The sequence below is a fragment of the Mastomys coucha genome, unplaced genomic scaffold (genome assembly GCF_008632895.1).
Source record: "Mastomys coucha isolate ucsf_1 unplaced genomic scaffold, UCSF_Mcou_1 pScaffold5, whole genome shotgun sequence".
NCBI classification, from domain to species: Eukaryota; Metazoa; Chordata; class Mammalia; order Rodentia; family Muridae; genus Mastomys; species Mastomys coucha.
The window spans coordinates 52,270,682-52,296,900 of record NW_022196911.1 but is presented as its reverse complement, the minus strand read 5'-3'; the positions used below and the strand labels follow the sequence as shown (position 1 = coordinate 52,296,900).

At 45.5% G+C, this 26,219-nt stretch overlaps 1 protein-coding gene across 3 annotated transcripts in view; it reads right to left on the bottom strand.

Moving 5' to 3' along the window:
• The window catches only part of Gria1 (glutamate ionotropic receptor AMPA type subunit 1), a 319,984-nt gene that overhangs the window by 82,475 nt on the left and 211,290 nt on the right, over positions 1-26,219 (bottom strand). For all 3 annotated transcript variants that reach the window (XM_031353691.1, XM_031353690.1, XM_031353692.1), the window contains exons 7-10: positions 21,474-21,578; positions 13,521-13,631; positions 12,243-12,449; positions 7,399-7,769 (exon numbers count right to left, since the gene is read on the bottom strand). In XM_031353691.1, coding sequence (XP_031209551.1) covers positions 7,399-7,769; positions 12,243-12,449; positions 13,521-13,631; positions 21,474-21,578 — 794 coding nt within the window. The remainder of the gene's footprint in view (positions 1-7,398; positions 7,770-12,242; positions 12,450-13,520; positions 13,632-21,473; positions 21,579-26,219) is intronic.

The window sequence follows — 26,219 nt, the reverse complement described above, 5'->3', positions numbered from 1 at the left end:
GGGACATCCCCAAAGTGCCATTATTCCACCGCCCTCGACTTCTCACTGACTGTAATTATCTTCATCAGGTGGAGATAATTATCCCTGCTGAGATAGTCTATGATCAGAATAAAGGGAGAGTTCTGAGGTTGAATGATAACTACTCATTTTCCTCTGTTTTCCCTAGGGCCCACCTGCCCACTCTCTTCTCGTTAGCTAAGTTCACTTGAATCAGGAAAAACCACTGACCCCATGGGGGGTGCACCAGGGTTTGGGAGGCTGAGAATAGAGCTGTACACAGTAGGACCTGGGGTTCAAACTGTATGTGAGGGAGGAATGCTGTGAGCATTACAGGCCATGGGCACTTCCTGTCTTAGTGGTGTTTCCTGTTGGATAGCATACCATGTCAAGAGTAACTTCCTAGAGAGAGAGGGTTTAGTTTGGATCACAGCTGCAGGGTATGTATGGTCCATCACGATGAGGAAGGTTCAGCAGTGGGAACTGAGGCAGTTGGTCACACACGCTAAATTCAGTCACAAAGAGGAAAGTGATAGGTGCTGGTGCCCAGCTCACTTTCTCCTTTTTAATGTAGTCCAGGACAGAAGCCCAGGGAATTGTGCCACCCACTATGAGTTCTCTTCTCTATGAACCTAATCAAAATAGTGCCTTACAGGCATGGCCAGGGGTCCATCTCCTAGGTCATTCTAGAGTTTATCAAGTTGACAGTTGAGATTAAACCCTCCCAGTGATTTAGAGGCAACACGAAATGAAATGAAACAAAGTGACTTTGTTTCCTTCTCTGACTTAAGAGTTCCCAGTGGGGAATAGAGAGTGTTAAGATGTGTCCTGAGCTAACTCTCTCCGAAGCTGGGCTTCCTCAGTCTCCAAATACCCTTTCCTTCTTGGGCTCATCTGTGCTTCCTTCATTTTCCCATCTTCACATATCCACATCATCAACTCCTGTCAATCCTGGGAATCTGTATCCATGGCAATGACCCTTATAATTTTCATCACCATCATTTCCCCTAGACAGCTGGGAAAACCTCTAGTCTGGTCCTTTTGTGTCTGCCCTAGACTCTTCTCTGCCCCAGTTCATTTCCTTCTTAGCTCCCCAGATGGAATTTTAGTATGCAAATCAACCTTTCTCTTGCTTAATGCCCCCTAGCAGGTTGGCTATCCATTGATCTACAGTAAAAACCCACATCTATACCATAACCACAGGGTCCTCTGCCAATTGGCCTTGGCCTACCTCTTCAATGTTCTCTCACACCCCTGTTCTCTTCATTTACTACAAGACAGAGGCATAAACTGTTCCATCAGATCTTGGGGGCCCTAAGGCAGGAAGCCTTTCTCCAGCAGACTGCATTAGCTCTTGGCTATCCTATCTCTTAGTCCTGTGCAGGCCAGTGTCCATTTACTGAGCAGATCCTCAGAAGTAATTTCCAGACACTATAATTCCACATTCTTTAGCACTTATTTTAACAAGCTTATTATTGTTGTTGTGTGTGACTTGTACCCGTGTGTATGTGTACATGCATGCATGTGTGGTATATGCCTGTGAGTACATGCTTGTGTCTATATGCATGCATATGTGTACATGCATGTGTGTTCATGCCTTTGTGTGTGATTTATGGAAGTGTGTGCATGCATGTGTGTATATGCATGAGGTGTATGCCTATGTGCATTCTTGTGTGTACATGTATGTGTGTTTGTGTGGTGAATATCTTTGTGTAAACACATGCGTCTATGGGGTGTATGCCTTGTATATGTGTGTGTGTGTGTGCATGTGTATGAGTATGGTGTATGTCTCTGTGTGCAGATGTTGATGCAGGTCTGCTTGTAGGTGTGTGTGTGCAGAAGTTGACATCTGGTGTCCTCTTCAATGGCTTTTTTACCTTACTTTTTGAGACAGGGTCTCTCACTGAACCTGGAGCCCAATGGTTCAGCTGGACTGCCTGTCCTAAAACCGCCAAGGATCTCCGTCCCCATTGTCAGGGTTACAGATTTGCACTGCTTTGTCTGCTTTTCTCAGTGTGGCTGCTGAGAATCTGAACTTAGATCCTCATGCTTGGGGACCAATCACATTGCCCACTGAACCATCTCCCCAGTCCCTTTGTGTGTATGTGTGTGTGTGTGTGTGTGTGTGTGTGTGTGTGTTTTGAGACAAGGTCTAATTCTATAGCCTTAGCTGACTTGGAAACTCATGATATAGCCTAGGCTGGCTTTTAGCTTGTGGCAATCTCCTGCTCAGTGTCCAGACTGCTGGGAATATAGCTGTGTGTCACCATGCTGAGGCTCGTTTTGTTTAGGAGACATAAGGGTCTATATGTCCACTATCCTTGTTTATTGTCTGCCTTACACTGCTGGGCTACCAGTTCCTTGAAGCCAGGGCTCCTAACCACAGGCTCCACATCTTCAGTCTGTAGGATAAATGAATGCTGCTGCCTGCGAATAGGGGTGAAAGATATACAAAAGAGAGTGCCGAGAGCCAAAAATAAACCTTGTCTCCGATGATTCATTTTTCTTCAATATATTACTCTTCAGGTGTTCTATATGGAAAGAGAAATCTAAAATATCTATTAAAACAGATCTTTGGGCCCAAGAAATGGAGGCTTACCAAGACCACTCATAGCTCCTGGTGTCACCAGCAAATAACCGAAACATAAACAGCACAGTCTGTGATCACAGCTCAGGGGATTCTCAGTTTGTAATGTCAAAACCCCTGACTCCTCAGCTTATATGAACATTTCAAAGGAGAAGGGGAGGGTCCAGGAAAGCACTTCAGATCTGTCTGTGGGCAGGACTGAAAGCGCTCCTTCTAAATGCTACTATGTATCTGTGGTGCTACTACTGTAGTTATCATGACCAGTCCTAAAAGGTGGCTCCCTCCACCCATGCCCCCTGCTTTCACTCTGACAACCACAAAGCCTCAACTCTCGTCCCTAGCCTCTCTTGACTTCATAAGAACCTACAGGGCCACTGTGTGTGGGTACGGAGCTTGCTAGTTTTTTATCTTCCTGATCTGAGGATGCATATGTGGCTGGAAACACAACCCCCATCCCTGCCTCTTGATGACTCAGTATCTGAGACTTGTCAGCATGTGAGTAAGATACCCAGGCCAAGAGAAAGGCAGCAGGCCCAGTCCTGGTTGATTCCCTGGTTTCTCGAGTGGAGAAAGTGAAGCACATGTCTGCCCACATTACTGTGATGGGTATTTCCATGATTTATGGAGACCTCTATTGGGTCATGGTTAGTTTGATTTTGGTTACTAGACATCAATTACTTTGAAGTTATTATAAGGATAGAATTTTTGAGGGTATGTGTGTGTCAGGATATCATGTCTTTTGTTTTTGAGACAAATTTTCATGCAGCCCAGGTTGCCTTTGAATTCAAAATTTGGTAGAGATGTCTCTAAACCTCGAATCCTCTATCTTCAAAGTGCTGAGATTATAGGCAGGCACTAGCATGCTGGTTTAAATGATGCTGGGGGTGGAACCAAGGGCTCCAGGCCCATAGGCAGGTATTCTACTAACTGAGCTCCTTCCCAGCATAAAATAACTATCGGTACATAACACGAGTATATGCTATTTGATGGGTTCTAGCTCTCTACATTCTGAGTTAGTGAGAGGTTGGGACACATTCTTTCAGTAAGAGCAGTGGATGGTAGCCAAACACTAGATGGAACTTGGGACATCTTGTGAAAGAGGGGGAGGAAGGATTGTAGGAGCTAGAGGGGTCAAGGACACCACAAGAAAACCCACAGAACCAACTAAGCTACCCTCCCAGGAGCTCATGGAGACTGAATTGGCAATCAGAGCCTATGAGGGTCTGACCTGGTCCTTCTGCATAGGCACTATGGTTGTGTAGCTTGGCACTCTTGTGGGACTCCTAACAGTGGGAGTTGGGGTCATCTCTGATCCTTCCACTACTTTGGGGACCCTTTTCTCCTCCTGGGTTGCTTTGTCCAGCTTTAATATGAGAGGTGGTGCCTGTTCTTACTGCATGTTTGCTTCATATGCCATGACTGGTTGATATCCATGGGACGCCTGCCCTTTTCTGAAGAGAACTGGAGGAGTGGATGGAATGGGGAAAATGGAGGAACTAGGAGCAGAGGAGGAACAGTGGATGGATCATAGTTCATCCAGCAAAATGTCAAACACTAGGAACGACTATGAATCTTCAAGGTTCCACCCAGCTCTGTGTTTTTCAAAGGCACACAGGGGACAGGAAAACAATAACTTCTCATCTCCCACCATTGTCTGCTTGGTCTCTGTCCAAGTCACTGTCTTAGCACCCTTGCCTTTGTATCTGGGCCAAGGTAAGATGAAATGTGCACATTTACTTTTCTGAGAAGCGTTATAATGCATCCTTTGACCCACAGTGAGGTTCTTAAAGCAGACTTGAGAGGGGAAAGCCCGCTGAGTCGGACACAACACCTCATGGTGGTAGCACATTCCTGTGGGGATCAGATACTGTCATCCACTCAGACAGCTTCCCTCCCAGCTCCTGTAGGGAGGAATCTCAGAATCCAGATGCTGTGTCTCAGTAGTGTAAAGTGTGTACAGCAGCCTGTATTCCTGCTTTTTCTCTGGACTTCTCTAAGAGGGCAAAGTAACATGATCAGAAACACCTAGTACCTGTCTTAGGCTTTTACTACTGTGAACAGACATCATGACCATGGCAACTTTTTTCTTTCTTTTTTTGTTTTTTCGAGACAGGGTTTCTCTGTGTAGCCCTGGCTGTCCTGGAACTCACACTGTAGACCAGGCTGGCCTCGAACTCAGAAATCTGCCTGCCTCTGCCTCCTAAGTACTGGGATTAAAGGTGTGTGCCACCACTGCCTGGCTCATGGCAATTCTTATAAGGACAACATTTAATTGGGGCTGGCTTAAAGGTTCAGAGGTTCAGTCCATTATCATCAAGACAGGAGCATGGCAGCATCTAGGCAAGCATGATGCAGGAGAAGCTGAGAGTTCTACATCTTCATCTGAAGGCTGCTAACAGAATATTGACTTCCAGGCAGCTAGGATGAGGGTCTTAAAGCCACAGTAACAAACCTACTCCAACAAGGCCACACCTACTCCAACAGAGCCACAACCTCTAAGAGTGCCACTCCCTGGGGTGAGCATATACAAACCATTTTGGTCACAGTACCCCAAATCCAATGTCTAAAATCCACAAACACCTTACTCCCTGTAGGTTGTAGACCTAGCACTGTAAACCTTACCACTCAATTGGTTTCCATGTCACCCACAAAAAGCAGACACACTGAGTGGGGGTTGTTTTATTAAGCTGAAGAGGAGGATGGCTTTGAGGCTCCTCCTTACCGTGGTGTTGGTTCCTAAGACACTCCAGTGGGACCCTCAGAAGCCCCAAGAGTGCAGTCTGTAAATATTGTAATCCATAGACTGTAGATACTCAGGGGCTTCAAAAGTCACGGGAGTGAAGTGGATCACAAGAGGCTGTGGTGAGCTGGTGAATGTATAGGTGACTGTTATTCCGTTTCCGACAATCATTGCCAAACTTATACAGGATAAACAAAGCCGCGTCTGACAGAGGATTCAGTCTGAGAAGTAGACACATGAAACCCTGGAAAGATGTGGAAACACTGGAAGGCAGGCCATGGGGCTGCTGGTGAGAGGCAGGTGTTCGCTCTTAGAGGAAGTAAGCAGGGCAAGCTCACACTGTGCGCACACGCCCATGTTTGTACATTCAGACACATTCAGACTATCTCTTCCCACTGTTTACCCAGTGGCTGGATTTATCTCTAAGCGAGCCCTTCCCCTGCTAGGTTTCCTCTGTCTTCGGTGTTTGACAGTATTGGCTGACTATCCAGTCTCGCACCTTCTCTCCCACGTCACCCTACCCCCTCCAACTGTCTTCTTATTTAAAGAAAAACAAGATTAAAACAGTGAACAATGAGGCTTTCCAAATTATAAGGTGGGCAAAGTAAGGCCTGGGGGAGGCTGGAGGCGTTACTCCTTCACCATTAGGAATATTGGTCCTTGTTCACATCAAATGCAAATTGTAGCTGGGGGTAAATATGCATCTAAATACTTCCATAACCTGGATTTATGCACTTAGACTGTAATAGGCACATGGAGGCCAAAGTCCAAGCCATGCTTCTTTGCCTGATTTTGAGATGTGGTCATTTGCAAGACCCCCGGGAAGAGCGAGTTCACAGACATTGGCCAAGGGAAGAGAACACAGAGCCGTACTGCCTTTCTCACCAGGTCAGCTTGAGAGGGTTATAACGTAAGTATTCTAGAATGTAGCCAAAGGAATACTACACATTAACGTAAAATGTCAGTGGACCCGGGCATTCACCACACCTGATAGTTTTCACATTGGCTGTATCTCCCCTTTCCTTTCTATACTTCCTCTTGGCTTCAAAAGTATTTTTTCCTAAAATAAATTGTATGAACAAGTGCAGTACAGAACACAGTGGGGCCACTGGGCTTCCGTATATATGAACCATAAGTAACACATTTATAGTTCTACTGGAGTTAGAGTTTTCCTCCTTTTCAAAAACCAGAACCAGGAAAAGAAGAGCCTTTCTCCACTGAGAAGAGAAAACCAGGGCCTGCCTGGGTAAAGTGACCTGGTCAAGGCCTCACAGAAGGACCATGTGCCAGATCCAGTATTTCATCATGCAGGAACAGTTCTGGCATCAGGGCAGGATGGCTCTAGCAGCTTTGTGAAAAGAGGATCATGGGAGTCCTGCTCCTTTGCTGTGACCATTCAGTTAGAGGGTGTCTCTCTGATGTGCCAATGGTAGATGTTCAATAAATGTTGGTAGTATTATACTATCCTCCATTCTTCCTCTGTATTTTACATTTACAGAACATCATTCACAATGTTGTCTATGCATCTTGACAGGGTATTACCCAGGCAGCAGACAGCTGGCCCAACCATAGAAACATCCAGAAATACCAACAACATGTAAAGAACAGTTGACCAAAACTTTAGCAGAAAAACTGACACAATAAAATCTGGGAAGAGTTCTCACTGTGTGTGGTGTGTGTGTGTGTGTGTGTGTGTGTGTGTGTTTGTGTGTACTGTGTATACAGAGTATAGAGGTCAACCTCAGTACCATTTCTCAGAAACCAGCAACCTCCATTCTGAGTCAGAGTCTCTCATGGGGACAGGGGACTCATTGATCTAGGCTGGCCAGCCAATAAGCCCAGAAATCCTCCAACTCTGTGTCCCAAGTCTTGGGATTACAAACAGACACAGCATGACCAAATTTTTTACATGGGTTCCAGGGATCAAACTTAGATCCTCTTTTGTACAGGAGACTTTACCAACTGGGCCATTTCCCAAGCCCTAATTCCTAACCTTTGAATTTCCAATTTATTTATTTTTTTATCCCCCAAATAGTATAGCATCAAGTAAAGGAGTTGAGAAGAGATGACTGACCTGGGGGAAATGTCACATCCTTGCTGCATGAAGGCCCCCAGGGAGAACCACAGGCTGTTGAATATGCCAAACTCATTCGATTGGTCACTAGTTGTCTGGTCTCGTCCTTCTTCAAACTCTTCACTGTGCCATTCATAGGGGCTGAATCGGCTGACCAGGAAGAGGACGACGCTCACTCCAATGTAGGCAAACACTATACACATCCAGATCTCATAGGCCAAAGGGTCAAGAAAGGAGAAGACGCCTGGCTTGGACTTCTGTGGCTTCTTAATCATAATGGAGATTCCCAAACTCATGAATGGCTTGGAGAAGTCGATGACTTCTTCCCGGACCAAGGTTATCGTCAAGGGAGCTACTGCCACATCTGCTCTCTGAAAGGATAAAAATCAAATAAGGTTCAGCTGAACTCAGCGGCTCCTCTTCTTGTTTCTGTTCCTACCCTTTGTCTGCGTGTCTCTGTTTTCTGTCTCTGTCTCTCTCCGTGTGTCTCTGTCTCTGTCGGCCTGTCTATCTGTCTGTCTCTCTCTGCACATGGATTGCTGCACATGTTCTAAGGTAGGCTAGAGGTTGATATCAGTTGTCTTCATTGTATAATTTTCCTACCTTGTTTTAGAAGACAGGGCCTCTGTCTAAACCTGTAGCTCACGGATTGGCTAGACTGGCTGGCCAGTTGATGCCCTGCCATCCTCTGTCTTTGCCTCCCCTCCCCAGTGCTGAGATTATAGGCGTGCACTATAGTACTAGGCTTTTTATGGGTGGGGATCCAAACTCAGGTCCTCATGCTTGATTAGTATGTGCATTATAGACCAAGGCCTCTTCTCAGCTTCTGTTTCTATCCTTACTGTGAAGAATTTTTTTTTTTTTTTACCTTAAGGATGTGGAAACGGTATAGAACCCTATAAGATTAATTGCCCTAACACTATGAAGTATTTCTGAGAAATGGACAACAGCTTGCTATTTGTCAGAAGAGTTCATTCCATAATTTGACAGCTCCACTTGATAGAGATGCCTTTCCCCATTCTGCAAGAAAGGGGCTGCTGCCTATGCTTAGCCAGTGGCCAGGCTTCTTTCTTGTGTTCTGAGACCTTCTCCAGCCCTGCTCCCAGCCCTTCAGGCTGAATGATTATACTGGGAGGAAGATAGGACCTACAGGTGCTCTCACTCAGCATACCCTACTCCAGATCTGGTCCTGAGAGAGTTACTCAGGAATGCCTGAGACCCATGTGGCTCAATGAGAATTAGCCCTGAGAACTGGAGGCAGAGCTGAGCAGCACAAAGGATGATCCCAGAGGCTGCCATTTGGATTCCTCAATTCAGGGCTTATGCTGGACTCCCTGGAAATCTGTCAATACATTCCTCTATCTCCAAGAACACATGGCAGTTGTTTTGTTAGCTTAAGCCAGTTTGCATTGGATTTCTTTTACCTACAACCAAGATTATCTCGGCTAACGAGATAGTGGTGGCAAATTGAACCTGATAAACATTTATGGGACAATGATGTGTAAGGTCTAGGCTGGAAGCTGGAGGTAAGCTATGACCCTCCACAATCAAGGGTTATTAAGGCAGCAGAAGAGATTATCATACCACATGTGCATGTGCACACATATACCCAGGATACGGTTATCAAGTAAATGAGGTGGACAGGATACTGAAGGAGGAAAAGGAGGGGGTCCATCGCACTGGGAGCTTAGGGAGTGCAGCAAAAGAAGAGGTGACAAGTTAATGTGACATTGTAAAAGGAGAGGACTTTGCATATTGCTCTGGTGGGATGCAGTATTCTAGGAGGAAGAAACCATGTAAGAAAGAGCCTGAAAGTGAGAAAGTCAAGCCAGTTGTGAATTTCCTTTCTAGGAAGATTGCTAAAAGCTACACAAGTATTCAGTGTTTGGATAATCGAACCTAGTCTGTTGGTAAGCAAGGAGTAGTGCCAGGCATGCTCATTGGTCCTTGGTCAGTGCTGGGACACATCAGACAGCTTGGATATAGCAGAAAGGGGCAAGAAACATAGGGGATTGTCTGGGTGAGACAAAGTTAGAGCTGGGCTCTGGGAAGCAAACACTCCTACCACAGGCATGCAGCAAATTGTCTCCACCCTTTTTAGGAGTCAAGTGGCTTACAGGAGCCATGCAGCTCAGAGAATCGTTGGAACTCAAGCCTAGTAGTCTGTCTGCAGACATGGACAGACATGAAGATATCCATGAACGAGGCTCAGGGGCACATCCAGGAGCCACAGCTTTATCTGTAGCATGTGCGCCAGCCCTGCTTCTCTCCCTGAGAAACCCTCCAGCCCTTTTCTCAGTTTTTCTCAGCCTCACAGTCCAGGGTTTCGGTGGAATGATGCCTCCAGAAGCAGATGCCCCAGTGAAGGACAAAAGACAGAACTTTGGGTTATGACCATTGTTATTGACTGAGCATCCTTCAACAAATAAGCTAAACAAGCCCTTAGTGCCTCTGTGTACTCTTCTATAAAGTGCAGAAATGGTCTTAGGTACCTAACAGGGATGAGATGACTATGTGAAAGAAGATATGTGTATTTAGCATGGCATGGGGCACCAGGAGAATATGAAGTAGTTACTGTTGTGGGCAAGAAACAGGGAAGGAAAGAGACATTCCTAGCAGCCACTTTTACAAAACAGGAAGCTGGGAGTCCTGTAAGTAAGGGTTTAATTTTTTTTTTTTAACCTCATGGGTGGGTTGCAGTTGATATTTCCCTACTATCCCTCTTCTTTCTCAGGGAAGATGAATTCAAAATAAAGGTAAATAGATAGCTTTGTGCTCAACATGGCTCCCCTGGGAATCAGTTTTCACTGGTAGAAGGTCTAGTAAACAGGACATAAGGCTTTAGGCTGAACATGAAGCACAGAGGTAACTCCAGGTCTCTGGAGAGTGGACAAGCCTAACACTACACTGCCTGCTGGCACTAGGGTTGTGCCTTTGGGATGGTCACATCCTGTTCTGCCCAGGATAGGGGCATTTTGACAAAGAACTGTGTTATAGGAGGCGAAGGCGAAGATGAATGTTGGAGGAGGTGAAAAGTTCACAGCAATCACCATGGCAATGACCTTAAGAGCTCGAAGGAAGTTCCCATGGAAACCAGCCTCCAGACGAAGCACGACTGTGTAGCACTACCCATCCAGGTCTCTATTACAGTGATGGAGTTCCCAAAGTGCGGGGCATCAAGGGAAGATGGAAGGGAAATGCGGGAAGCATTTTCTAACTTAGCCTGGAAAGCCACCTTCTTCAGAATACCTTCCTGGTGCTTCCTTTTTCTCCACTGTCAGGCATACCCCCACATGGGTACCATGACTCCTCCTTCCCTGACATGAGGCTGCAGATGCACAATTCTCTAAGATGATCAGTGCCTCCTGACCGTCAACTGAGTACCAACCCGAGGCTCAACATGACTTCCATGCTGTTCAGAGACACAGCTGGCATATCCAGGACCTATGAAGGAAACCTCCATGACCCCTTTCTTGAACATTATGGAAACTGCCTTTTACTATTTTCTTGTTTTCTGTAAGACAAAGTCTCTAGCCCAGGCTGGCCTCAAACTCATCAAGGAAGAGCTTTCTGGTATCCATCTCCGCAATGCTGGGATTACAAATGTGTACCATCATGCCCTGGAGATGTAGTGCTGTGCATTAAACTCAGGGCTTCGTGTATGCTTGACAAGGACTCTACCAACCAAGCCACGGCCTCTGTCCTTCTCCTTTTGTTGTTCTACCTAAGAGCTGTCATCATCTCTCGGTGCTCACTGAATCAGCCCACATTCTTGCCTTGTCATTTGTGACTCAAACATTTTCTCTGGCCAGTCCCACCCAAAGCAGTCAGCCCAGTATTTTCTTGCCTTCACCTTATTATTTGTGTCTACCATCCTGTGATTTGTACTTTAGAAACTTCCAGCTGCCCATCTCTCTGTCTCAATTTCAGTGACTGTTTTCCAAGACCCACATAGTCTGGAGGGCTAGAAATCTCCATGAGCTCTTCTGTGGACCATGTAATTTAGACTGTTGAATCCTATACTCTTGAACTGCTTTCAACCATTGTCTCTTTACCCCAGGAAGTGTGCAAGGTCTGGGAACCTTGGCTTCTCATGACTTCCTAGACTCTGAAAACAACAATGTCTGCTCAAGATTGCTTCAATTTACTGAAGCTATTGCATTGGTTTCCCTGGGGATTTCCTCAAGTGTGTTGTACCACACAGATGACCTAGGCCTACCCCTACCACACAAATGAACAGAATTTGAGGCAGAGTGAGCCACAAAGAAACAGAGGCTAGCTTCTAGGATAGAAAGTCAGGACAGTTTGAAGGGAAGTCTCAATTGATATGAGGGGAACACAAGGAGCCTTGGAAAAGTTTTCTGAAAAAGGAGTTAGAGATGGAAGACAGCAGGGGGAGGTTCAAGGGAACAGTGAGGTGGGTGATTAGAAGCTACAGGGCAGAAATTACAGAAAAGAGTGGTGACTCGACAGTGAGCTTGGATGCAGGTGCAAGTAGTCCCAGTGGGACTAAGGACTGAGAGGGACACAGATGACTCTTAGTAAAATTAATATGAGCTTTGTTATCTGTTCCAAGAGAACCAATCCTGGAGCTGTCTTGTCACCTGTGATGGACAGTGGCCAACTGGATTGACACACACTGAGCCAGGTGGATTGAATTAGGACCAGGAACTTGGACCCCTTCATGTCTTAAGACAATAGATGGCTTCCTATTCAGCAGGAACGCTAGTTAATTTGGGAGTCAATTTATGCACAGAGCCATCCAGCTACGAAATGATTTCCTGTCTGGTTCTCTCCTATGTCCTTCATGATAACCTCCTCCTCCTCCTTCCCCAGGCACTTACTCCATAGACCAGCTCTCCCACCATGCCATTCCAGGCCTTTGTGTCGGGATCCCTGGCTCCATATTTGCCGTCACTGACGATCTCAAGTCTGTAGGAGTAGCCCACATGCTTGGCGATCTCCGCAGCCAGCTCCACACAGTAGCCCTCATAGCGGTCATTGCCTTCAAACTGGTTGGCATTCTTTTTAAGCATCACGTAAGGATCTTCCTGGTGGGGAAACAGGACAGAGGGTGTGGCCTGTGGGTGAAACTGTGAGGGGGGAGGACTTGTCTGGCAGAGGAGTATGCTTGACCCTAAATAAGTTTCCTGAATTTCTGTCCCTTAGCCTATTATAAACTTCTAGGGAAAATAAAATAAATGCTGCTAAAATATAAATGCAATGCAGCTTTCCAAATCATGTTCTTTTTGTCATTTTAAAAAATTATTTTATGTGTATGGGTGTTTTCCTTGCGTGCATATCTGTACACTACCTGTGTGCCTTGTGCCAGAGGAGATCAGAAGAGGATATTAGATCCCCTGGAACTAATCCCCCTGGGGGGATACAGAGATGTCCAAGAGGGCGTGTTGTCCCTGGGAACAGAATTTGAGAAGACGTGAACCACACAGACACACAACCCAGAACATGCTGAGTGGGTGAGTGAGTGAGCAGAGGACATCAAGTTCAGTGGGTAGCACTGAGGGTGCACCTAGGAGAGAAATGGGTGCATGGGTCTAAGTACCAGAGCATTTTGAAGGCCAGGCAGTTGTGAGGCACCACGTGGGTCCTAGGAATTAAACCCAGGCCCTCTGCAATGTATGTATGTACAGTTTTAAAGATACCTCTCAACAGAATGTGGCTTCCACTGAATGAGGCACATATGGACACTAGAAGAACCTAGGGTCACCTTTGGATTTTATATATGGAGAAAGTGGCCTAGAAGATCAGATGTAGCTTATCCAAGGATGCAGGGTGAGTCTCAGAGATGCTGAGTGAAAAATCAGAACTGTTTATCTACAAGGCATGCCTTTCCCCAGGCTCTGTGGTTTTGTTGTTGTTGTTGTTATTATTGTTGTTGTTATTATTATTATCATTATCACTGTTGTTTTAGGAGAGAGTCACACTATGTAGCAGAGGCTGACCTGGAGCTCTACCTTCCTCCTTAGCCTTCTGAATGCTGAGCTGACAAGCATTCATGCATGGCTGTGACTAGCTTTACAGTGTCCATTCACAGCATTTCACAGTAAAGTGGGTTCTTCCAGATTGAACTCCAGGTAAACCCAATGAAAGAGTATACTCACGAGGATAGTCGTGACGATGTAAGTTCTATTCTGGACGCTTGAGTTGTCCCCTCCAGCCTGAGCGTCCGTGGCTGCGGGGACAAACTTATCATCTTCATTCCAGTAACCAATCTGTTAATGAGAAGAAGGCAAAGCACAATCTGAGAAGGGATCTTAGAGCTGTCTATGGTGGCACACAGTGATCAGTGTGCCAGAATTTAGGATCCTGTAAGCAGACACATCAGTGGATAAGATGCTCCGCAGGTTCCCTCTCCATCCCTCATAGTGGTGGCTAAGCTCAGAGTCTACCCTTCAGGAAGGACAAAAGCCTAACCCTTTACCTAAACTGTAGAGAACAGGGGAAACGAGGGTTGTGGGATTTAATTACATGTAGCTGTTTTCACAGCAAATCCATGGCTGCCCTGCACATTAACCCTTTAATTACCAAACTTTTTCCAAACTGCACTTGATTAAATAAATGCTACCCTCATTTTTAGAGTACCTACATCTTCCCACCCAGATTTAATTCCTGGAAAATAGCACTATCCTCCACTTTCTGCTGGTTTCCTGAGTGTTGTGATACTGAGTCATGCTCAAGGGTAAACAAAATCAATTTGTAAATATTGACAGGTTATTAATACTTTGTCCAAAGTCTCTCAGGAAAGTTATTGAATCCCAATTATGTGCAAGATACTCAACAAAAACACTTAGTGGTGTACAACAAGGTGGGGGGATACAGAGATGTCCAGGAGGGCGTGTTGTCTCTGGGAACAGCATTTGAGAAGACGTGAACCACACTGGGAACAACATTTGAGAAGACGTGAACCACACAGACACACAACCCAGAACATGCTGAGTGGGTGAGTGAGTGAGCAGAGGACTTCAAGTTCAGTGGGTAGCAGTGAGGGTTCACCTAGGAGAGAAATGGGTGCATGGGTCTAAAGTACCAGAGCATTTTGAAGGCCAGGCTAAACAGTGGGGACTGTCTTTAAGGCAATAGAGACTCCTTGAAAGTTTGGGACAAAGAATGATCTAGCTAACACATGCACACACATATGTGCAGACATGCACACATGTATACAGCACACACACAAGTGGATACATACACAAATGCACACATATACATTTAGATTGTTTATGCGTGTGTGTGTGTGTATGTGTATGTGTGTGTATGTTCTTCAGCTGTTTACAATGGCAGCTATACACGTGTCCTTGCTTTGGCTCAGTGCTCAGTGAGTTTTCTGCCATCTCATCTGCTTACTTCCTGCAGCTCGGCAGTGCCTGCTCTAGATCTGGGATACTGCCCATTCAATCCCTTCCCACAGCAGCTATTCTGACTATGAGCTGGAATCAGTTTACTGGTAGTGGATGCTTTTTCTAGTCCTTCTAAATGCTTTTTATGTTTTTAATTCCTTTCATCCTTGTTGAAATCTCATGACATTTGCCAGGTTTCACTCCCACATGAAGTGTGAAGACACTGAGATGTGGAGAGGTAACCTCCCAGGGCCGCAGGGTAACCACGTTGGTGCACGAGCTGGAAAGCTTTCCCTGTTGCAAAGATTACAGGTATATTCTCAAACTGTCTCATTTTTCCATGGGTGCTAGGGATCAAATTCATCCTTTTACAACAGGTACTCTGTTGATCGATCTATCTCCTTAGCAGTGAATGAGCTTATTTTTTTTCCCCTAGCTGTCTTGTGGGAAAAAAAGACATGGTCTTGCCAGGTTTGGTAGAGACATCTGGATGTATAGGTTCACATTCACATTTCCTATGAGCCAATAGACTCATGTGATATTTGGCTCCACGACTGGATGCATAGGAAGCTGGCAAAAGTGTCTGAAAAGACTTTGTACATGAGAGCTTATGTCCCTTCCTTTGGGCAGTGGGATGGATTACCATATGGGACTTTGATTCTCTACTGAGGAGGTGCGGGGACTTTGATTCTTGTTGAAAGTAAAATCAGAGTAAGGAGTTTGGTAAAGATTGGGGCCCACTGTTCAGGAGAGGATTTAAAAAATAATTCTGACAGGGAGAAGTCTTCTCCTGGGGCCACTTATTATTTTTGATCTCCTATTTTCCATCTACCTCTGAAGACTCTTTGAACGTCGGAAATGAGTCCAGATGATAAAGAGGATATTCTTAAGTGGATGAAGTTTAAAGAGCAGGTGATCACAGAACTGTGGACTCAATTGATCTTGCCTGTAGCCATCAGATTGAATGTGTATGTGGGTACCCCAGGATTGCCTTTGAAGCCACAGCTCCTGACTTCCCCAAATGAAGATTGTCATAGCCCGTTGCCTATTGTGGCAGAGATGGCTAGCTGACTACCAAGCAATCTTGTTTGCCCTTCATCAGGTAGAGCTAGCAGAAAGTGGCTATCTTTCCCCAGCCTGTTTGGCATCCCATTGGGAGGAACTGAGGGATGTTCGTCTTTTCCAGACTCATCTTTCCTGAGTTTCTAGCAGCTTTACAAGTTTTTTTCTTCCCCATTTGTTGCTAAATGTTGACAGCCAGAAAGACTCTAGCAGACAGTGATGCCTACTTCACACCAACCCTTAGCCTAAGCCCTAGAACTGAACCTCATCGATGGTGTCAACCAACTAATCTCAACTTTAAGAACCTCTACCAAACTAGTCTATCATAGCTTGCTGTAATTTAAGTTTTTTGCTTCTTATGAGCCTGATTACATAAGCAAGCAAACAAACAATGACAACTTGTCATCGACTAAACAAGAGATTAACTTGCCATGGAATAAAGAGCTAGGTTTCAGAGTTTAGTCCCCACAGCCAAGATAGGACATCTAAAAGGCTGAAGTTAGTAACCTTGTGACTTTATCTCAGAATGTTATATAGAGATGCTTGGAAGAGGGATAGCTAAAGGAACAGCCAAGGAAGAGGACGATGCCTACACAAAGGCAAAGCAATGAGCCAGAGATAAGAGCAAGTGTTGATGCCTAGGGCTCTGTAGGCTGAGGTCAGGGAGTACTGTATTTTCCTGGAGGTAAGAAGCCACAGTGAAGAATTCTAAGCAGTATGATTTGTTGTGCATTTTAAACAGACTCCCCATCTCTGAGGGTGGAAATATCGTCATTGCAGTGAGGTAGGATCATACACACTTAATGGGATCCATGGCAGAGAGGAAGCTGCTGGCCAGGGCAAGGAGGCTGCCATGGGCTCTGGGTTGGCTAATGAAGATGGAGGGTCTTAATGAAGAGGTCAGATCTTAGGATAACATTAGTTTGTATGTGAAATGTCGGATGCCATGGACTTAAAACTTCCAGGGGACATATGGAATTGAAAGCTATGTTTTCTTTTGGAATGAGAAGATAATGGAGATACCATAAGGAATTCTGGTCACCGTGGTCTTTCCAGCCCATTTATGTTCAAGGTTAGAACTGAGTAACCAACCCAGGGCAGGGAAGGGGGACTCAAATCAAGTTGAAAGGGGTGAATGTCAGATGCCATCGATAAATGCCGAAGAAGTCTGCCACACAATTAATGGGTGAAGGGGCTTGAGTCTTCACTGCTGGTCCCCAGATGAGTGGGGTGGCCACTATGAGACTATGTGATCCTATCCCAACGTGACAAGATGTTTCATTCATGGAAGGATCCCTAAGCCCATCCCGAAGTCATACATATAAATGGGACTTCTTAAGACTGAACATCACTAGAGCCAGGGCCAAATCTGCTCTCTGGAACTTTAAGCTTGATGGATGGAAGCTTAATATCTCAGTGGGATGTTAAACTGCACCAAGGTGCCCAGGGAACTTGCTGGTCCTGAGTTAGCTGGATACAGGTGGGATTGGTGTTTCCCAGAAGCCCTGGACCAGGAAGAGAAAGCTCTTGTTACACAGGGCAGATAGGGCCTTGCGATGCCCCTGAAACCATCACAAGGTCACTCTTGAAAAGCTTAGGTATTAATTTGCTTGGAGTCGAATTGAGTAAAAGTCCTGGAGGCAGAGATTCAGAGGAATTGATTTTCTGAAAAGCAGATCCCTGTAGACAAAGAATGCTTAAGACCACATTCTAAGAAAGGATTTAGTCACTAGAAAGTAAGTTTGAAAACAGCTTGGTGATTAAAAAACCAGGCACAGCCATTTGCTTTCAGGTTTGAAGGCTGCTCTGTTAGTGCTGTATGTGCCTGTGCAGTGCACACAGAACTGGTGTGAAGTTTCTGTGGCAGACAGAGAGGAGTTTAAAACATGAGTAAGTGGATGTGGGTTGAATGCCCCTCCATTCGAGAGGCTGCTTTCCTCAACCTTGTACTTTGGAAGGGTAAATATAGTCTCATTTAGTCCTTCGAGGTAACTTTCTTTGTTTCCTTTTTTTCCTCCATCTCTCCCCTCTCCTCCCTCCCTTACTCTCTCCCTTTTCTTTAAGTCAGAGTCTCATTATATAGCAGGGCTACCCTTGAACTGACAATGATTCTCTTGGCTCAGCCTTCCAAGCCCTTGTATATAGGCATACCCCCTCCCTTGCATCAGAGATGAGATGATGCAACTGAAGATCTGGAAGGCCTAGTGACTTGTTCAAGGTCACATGGCCAGCACAGAGTACTACTGGTCTACCAGTAGTACTGGTAAAAGCCCCAGCTCTTTATAACTCAGGATAGGAACCCAGTAGTCTGGGGAGAAAGCTTTGAGCTCCTCTTTGGTACTGGCTTGTACCAAAGTCATGAGTAGGTCCCCAAGCAGTGTTTGTGGAAATGTTTGCTCATCCCTACAGTGAGCTGCTTGCTCTGGGAAGTTCTTGATGATGACAAGGTCTAGAAAAGCAGAGTTAGGGGAAGGATCAGAGTCACAGCAAACATCATGTAATCATTGTTGAGGTCACTCCAAAGGCAGTTTCTGGAATAAGAAATGTCCCTAACTCCACTTCTATAGTAAACCATAGTCTAGTCTGGAGGTGGATGGTATGTCTGGGAGGAGAGACTAGTAAAATACACAACCACATGGGTAGCGAGGGTCATCAAAACGTCAGAGCTGAGAGGAACTAGAGGTTATTCAGCCAAATACCTCTCACTTAATTAAAGATGCAGACCTAGATAGGCTAAGCAACTGCCAGATGGATGACACACAGCTAGATGATAGCTAAACATATGTCTGAGTCTCATATCTACTTCTTACACTACCCCATGTTCTCAATGCACTCTAGTGGTAGACAGGAATCTGGCTTCGATGGGAAGGGTCCCATTATATGGGGGAGAGGATAATCCTCACCAGCAGCCTCCCTAGTCTCTTGTTATGTAGCCCTTGCTGATCTTGAACTTCTTCTGATCCCCTTGCCTCATATCCCCTAGTGCATGGTTCACAGGCCTTGTGGCACCAGACCAGGCACATCTCCATATTTTAATGGCGTAAAGGCATAGCTTTTATGCATCGTACAGGTATCAAGCCTCTTCCACTGGCAAGTGGCAACAGTACTCACTGTGAGGATTGTGAGGTCAAACCAGGTTTGTGGTTGCTTATTGTGTGTCTAAGAGCAGCCACCTTGACTGTTCCAGCCCTTTATAAACCACCTACAGCATCTGCATTTCACTGTATGGCAAGAGCCGCAGCCTGGGCTCTCCCGAGGGTCTGAAAGCACTATGGTTGGGGGAGGAGGCCATGAGTCTGTTGTCCCTTCCAGGAGCAGCAGCATTCTCCTGGTGTGCCCTTGTCCCCCAGCACTGTCCTGATTGTGTCAATTTGATCCTTTCAGGCTTGACAGCAGCTGCAGATAAACAGGGAGTCAGGGGCTCTTAACAAGGTGTCTCTTTAGCTATTGTTCATTGAGACCTTGGGCAGCCTAGTGGGGCTTCACAGTCTCAGTTTACCCATGGAGAAAGGAAGACAGGCTAGATCTACACATGCTCTGACAGAGCTGAGGAAGTCCCATCAAACTGCCAGATGCCAGTGTGTACATCTGGCATCTGGACACACAGCTACTGGACAAACCCCTGAGCTAATCTACGTATGATGCATGGGTTTCCATTTCAGAGACATGGAAGTTGAGGACAGTTAGGATAGCTAAGTACTTGTGGAGAATTAAGTACCTTTTCTAGCAGTAGTAATTAGAAGGATCAAGCAGACAAAACCATATGCTGGTGGTGAGCAGAATAATACTCCCCACACAAGGTGCCCCTTCTTTGTACATTGACTTTGACTATGTCCTGTTACATAGTGAAAAGAGTCACAGCTGAAATGGAGAAGTGCCTGGACCATCTGGGTGGGGCTCATCCAGCTAATAAACTCTTTGAGCCTTCCCCAGCTGTGCCAGTGGAACAGAGAAATGTGATGTTTCTGAGCCTGTGGATAGGGATGGCATTACAGGCATTCGGTAGCCTCTAGAAAAAAAGCTGGCAAATGAGAAGACACTTCCAGAGAGGAATATGGTCCCGCCAGCACCTTGACTATTTAATCCATCCATGTGTGGAATCATAAGGGGAAATATTTTTGTGGTTTGACATCATGGTTTGTAACAATCTATTATGACAACAATAGAAAATCTCACAGCCCTGATGAGCTGAGCCAGACTAGAAAGTAGAGGTGGGCTTTACAGTGGTATAGGGACCCAAGGATGCTGTATCGTCAGAACTACCTAGAATTTTCTGCAATGGCAGTAACGCTCTGTGTCTGTACCTTGAGACCCAACACCCAGGAGCCACATGTGGCTGTGCAGATCTTGATACTTTTTAGATTTTAATTCATTAAAAATTAAATTTCAATGACCTATGTGGCCAAGGTGGATAGGTAACACAGCCTCGGAGACACAGAGGTTGCTGTGTCTGATGTGCCAGCTTTCCAGGTGCCAGGACCAGCATTTAAAACTTCCAAACATCTGAGATGCTTGAATCATCTCAATGAGCCCACACGGTCAGCAGCATCATGTGAACTCCGTCTAAGGCTCAGAGAACTTGGAGGACTTGTCCAGATCCTAGATGAGTACGTGGAGAACTCAAGCCAGGATCCCTCAGATACACCAGTCCTCCACCAGCTTCAAAACTTTCAACAATGCCTCCTTGCTGGCTTAGCACAAGGGAGCGGATGTAAGGATGCCTGAGGGCAGAGGACACAGAGGCTGCCAAGAGACAGAATGAAAGCAGCCGGAATGCCGTCTCCAAGGAACACGCTTTACTCTGAGTGCTGAAGGCTGAGGAGGTATCGACCAAGCAAAAGACAGCAGCAGGGTGGAGAGCCCCTCCTCCCTAGGTATGTGAAGAGTCCTGGACAGAAAGGAGCGTGTGTATTCACAGAAACTGAAAGAAACAAGATTGTCTAGAGTGGCATGAAGGAAGTGTCAAAGGACAAAGGTGGAGAGCTTGATACTGACCAAATCCCACTGGGTCTTAGAGTTTAAGTAAGACCGAAGGATCTACATTTCATCTTTACAAAGTCCAATATGAATGTTAATATTACATAAAAACACACGCATGCATGTTTTGCACACTGACTTCTGTTGAGAAGAGAGTATGACTGTAAGTGTGGACAATCAGAAGGTAGTTAACGTCATCAATAGCACTGTAGAATTCTCCAAAACCCCCAGGAATATAACTGATACTGTGCACATATCTATTACTTTATATTTTCAGGCTCTTACAAAAAAAAAAATTGAGAACAAATCTCATTCTATATCCTTGGCTACTCTCAGACTTACAATAATCCTCAGACACTCAAATGTTTGAGTCACAGGCAAAGGGCGTATGTGGGGCTCTCCCTCTGTCTGCTCGGAGTGTTTTCCTATCCCATGGCTCTCAAACACTCCCAGAAAAAAATCATGGGTGTTGCATCCCCATTTTACAGAGAGGGAATCAATTCCCAGAGAAGGAACCCGACTTTCTCCAAATCCCAGGAGACAATTGGCATGGCTGAGACTAGAATAGTCTATAATTGACATTTCCTCAGTCTCTTTGAAGGTGTAGGCAAGGCAGGTGCCCAGGGCCCTCGTTAGTGGCCTGAGCCTCCACCCAGTCCCGTCAGCTAAGGGGGCCCTTACCTTTCGGATTCCATCATGCTTCATTTCTATCACATGGAGGGTGTAATTGGTCCGGCGCCCTTTCTCATTAAACTGCACATTTCCTGTCAATCCTTCGAATCGCACCTGAAAACAGAGCCAAATGCTAAATAGTGAAGCTGCAAACTCAAGTTGCACTTCATGCTTGTCTCTGTGGGTTTTGTTGGGTTGTTGTTATTGATGTGTGTGTGTGTGTGTGTGTGTGTGTGTGTGTGTGTGTGTTGGTTTTCAGAGGTGATATGTTAAATAGCTCAGTCTGGCTTTGACCTTGAACTCCTAAACCCACCCATCCCCTTCTCCCACCCCACCCCAGCTCCCCACCTCTACTTCCTGTAATGGGATAACAGGCGTGTGCCACCGAGGCAGGCAAGCAAGCATTCTGAGTAGCTTCCTATATCCTATCCTCGCTGAACAAGGCAGCCAGCAAGCTGTTGGCAACCTAGGACCCCGACTTCATCAAGCTGCACATTCACCTGGTTTAAGCCATGGAAACAAGTTACCCCTTCATAATGCCCCACTCCTATTCAAACGCACCTCGGAACACATCCTGGAAACGAGGAAGATGGGCCAATCTTGTTTAGATTGGTTTTGGGATGTACGTGCAGAACATCAAACTGTGACCTCAGAGTGAATGTTTAGGTGGGCCCTTCTATTTACCATCTTACGCCCATGCATAACTGGATGTGTAAATATATGATTGAGATCAGATGCATTAGGAGAAGGAACATGAACAGTGAGCTAAGAGAGATTAATCTAAGTCTGTCAGTCAAAGTAGAAAACCATCAAAATTGCACTCCTAGTAACCTAACTCTGAACCTTTGAACCCCATAAGAGGAAGACTCAGGGCATCCTCAGTCACGTGGCACTCTGAAAGTTCTGACAGTGAACTTCTTTCTGACTTGTGCTAACACTCTTCTTTGAGTAACGTGTTCTTGCTATTTACAGTCTCTGCAAGCCTTTGCTTTCTTCTTGAGTAACAAACCAACAGCCTGGAAACACTTAACTCAGACAGACCACCATGCCAAGTGGGGTGGTTTTTTATTTTTGAGCAAAACTACAGATTCCAAGAGAGTATATCCTCACCTAATTGGGTCCATTCTCCCTTACTGCTTCAGGCAAGCATTAGCAGTAAGTTAGAGGGCATGCTAGTGGGACATCTCCTCATCCTTAGCCAAACACTCCCACCACACCCTGCCTGCTCAGATGAAGCAACCAGAGAAGGAGAAGCTGAGGGACTGAGGTGCCACCACTGATAAATCGGGAGGAGTCCAGACTAGAAGCCAGCCTTAGGGTGGATGCCTTGAATATGATCAGAAAATGTTCTTTAATTCTTTTGTGAGTCCAGATAATAAAATACCTAAAATCTGAAGAGCTGGATTTGTCTCTGGCTTCTCCACTGGCAGCTAGATGACTGTGAGTGATTTACCTGTTTCAGTCTCCAGGATACAAAGTTTTTGCCCTGTCTACCTTACGTGACATAGCTAATGCACAAGTGCCCTAGAAACAGAACGCTCCTATGGAGACCTCACACTCAACCAGAGCACACAGGGCCTCATAGACACCTCAGATGGCTAAAACATCATTCCTATCAGATCCAAAAATCTACGGCATGGGAAATGTCTGTCTTCAAATGGGCCAGACTGAACTTGCATGGATTCGTGCCTTCAAGTTCAAATTTCAATTTATAGTTCCAGTAGGCAATATGGGAACCCGAGTCTGCTGCTCTGTAGAGACTGAGTAACCCTCCAGCTGAAGTTGAGCCCAGGAAATGACATCACAGACCTTGATGTTGACCCTGTGTCCTCAGATCCCTCCTGCCTATGACTGGTGAGGTGAGTCTGTAGCTGTCACAAGTAGAGGTTCTGCCTATGGCCCAGCGCTGCTTGCTATTCCCCTCCAATAGCTTGAAGAAAAGTTTTATTTTTTCAACTAGAAGTCAGAGAGGATAGTCTTTCTCTCTCTCCCCCTCTCTCCCTCTTTCTCCCTCCCCCGCTCCCTCCTTCTCGCTCCCTCTCTCCCTCCTCTCTCTCTCTCTCTCTCTCTCTCTCTCTGTCTCTCTCTCTCTCTTTGTGTGTGTGTGTGTCCTTGTTCTGAAGCTGATCCTTTCTTCCATTTCTGGTTTGAAGTCTCAGTAGGGAGGCTATGACAGGCCCCAAACACTGAGTGAATTATACAAGCTCTGCTCTTTCATCTGTAAGCTGGCGATATCACTGGAAGAGTACAGATCATCCTTTTTCTGCAGAAACAAAACAAAACATGGATCCAGCTACAAAGACTACTAGAAAGCAGTCAGTGACTTCACCTTCTTCTCACTTTGGTCACTGTGGTGGTTTAAATGGAAAATGTCCCCCATCCTCCATAGGCTTCTGTATTTGAATACTGGGTCTCAGGTTGGTGGTACTACAACTTCGCTGGAGGAAGTATGTCACTGGGAGTGTATGTTGGCATGCCTCCCCACCATGATGGACTCATCCCTCTGGAACGAAGCTCTGTCTTTCTATCCCAGCAATAGAAAGGTAACTAACACTGTCATTCTGGCCCATGCCCAGCTCTTCCAGTGCTTCATGTTCAAGATGGGTAAGTTGGTTGGCAGGCTTCAGTTTAAATAACTTACTTAGACAGCAGTCAGGTAAATGTTTGAATTACTGGATGGTAGACTAACTCAATCACACAGAAAAACATCACTAACAATACAAATGAGTACCTGTTTTTTCTCACTGGTCTCAAATATCCATCTATTGGTTAATAAGACATTGATTGCATTATCTCATGTGATTCACTTTCCTCATGTGTTAGATGGACTGAATTATCTATGTCTTAAGTTTATTTTAAGGGTAAATAAAGATACTTTGTGATAAAAATTGTCTTTGTAAATGTTCAACATGCTCGCTACTATTGTTACTAAGGATGACAGCCATATTACTATCACTTCCCAAGCACTGTGCACTTATAAAGCTTTGCCTGCATTCACAGGAATCCCATGAGGCATGATGCTTAGATTTTATGATTTCTCTTCACAGGAGGAAGCCAGAACTCTGGTGGTAGGTGGCAAGAATAAGCAGCAGAGGCAGGCCTGAAATCCAGAGTTCCTGATGTCTGCTGGTGTCTTTACCTCAGATATTGAGTGGCCCCTCTATAAGATTGCCACACTCAGCTGTAGTGGGCCACACAGACATGCACACTTGTGTGGTATGCGATACTTGCCTGCTGCTGCCACAACCTCTTGGGCATTTCCAGACACATTTTGTTGGCACCCAAGGACAGCTGCAGGCTCCTCATTGAATCAATATCTGGGCATCCTTCTCAAATAACTGAAATATCTAGAATGTTGTGTTGGCCATTAGTGCTCATATGTGGATACTACTCAAATGAGAAAGATGATGAAGATACCACACGTTTACTGTGTAGACCAGGCCAACAGGAATGGAGAATAGACCAGAGTCTAGCATAATCCTAAGAGAGGCTTCACCCAGCAACTTACGAAAACAGATGCAGAGACTCACATAGCCAAACATTAGGCAGAGCTCAGGACTCCTTTGGAAGAGGCAGAGAAGGATTGTAGGAGCCAGAGGAGTCAGGATGCCACAAGAAAACCCACAGAATCAATGAATGAGGGCTCATAGTGACTCATAGAGACTGAGCTCACAATCAGAGAACCTGTATATGTCTGCCCTAAGTTCTTTTTATATTTGTTATGGTCTGTAAATTAGTGTTCTTATGATACTCTTAACAGTGGGAGCAGGCACTGTCTCTGACTCTTTTGCCTGCTTTTCCTCCTGGTGGGTTGCCTCATCCAGCCCTAATATGAAGTCTTATTGTAGATTGATATGGAATGTTTGGTTGATATTTCTCGAAGGCTGGCCTTTTTCTGAAGGGAAATGGAGAAGGAGTGGATTTGAGGGAGGGGGAGGTAGGGGGAGTGACTGGGAGAAATGGAGGGAGGGGAAATTGCAGTGGGGATGTAATACGTAAGAGAAGAAGGAAAAAAAAAGAAAGACTTCTGAGTCCCTTGAGCAAAGCAGTCTTAGGAAAAACGAGTAATTAATTATTCAGTGGTGTCCAGACAGTGCTGGGTGGGGCTAGGTTATGAACCCCACCCTTTCCTTCAACATTCAAGTGTGACAGCCCCTCATGTGCCTGTGTTCCCACTCTAGCTTTCTGTAGGTGTCATGCGTGTGTGTTTGGATTAGAAACTCAAGGCCTCCTGAATGCCAAGTCATGCAAATGCTCTCTCATGGAGCTTCGTTCGAAGCATCTCTCGAGTATTCCAGGTTACACAAACCCAGCTGTATTGAAGAAAGCTTTGCTGTTGTCTTTCTGGCTGTGCATTCTGATCCTGCCCTCAACAAGACCAAGAGCTCACTCTGTGGCTCAGTCCTCAGTGAGTATCTCCTTATTATTGCTCATGAGGTTTTCACACCCCTGAGCCTCGACATTGAGAACTGAAAAGCAGGACTCCTCTTGCCCCCTCCATCCCAGGTGCAGTCCATCCTTCACTTGTGTATACTTGACAATGACCCAAATCAGAGGGAGTCAGCTTTCTGAATTAGATGGGTTGTGTCTGGCTTCTAGGAGCTCCTACATCTCCATGAGTCCTGGTCATACAGAAGTATAAATAGTAAAATATGGATTTTTTTTCTGGGAAAAAGAGCCCACGGATTTTTCCTTCCTTGTATCCTTAAAGGTCTATGACCTTCCACACATTAAGAGCTTGACTTGTGACTTGGG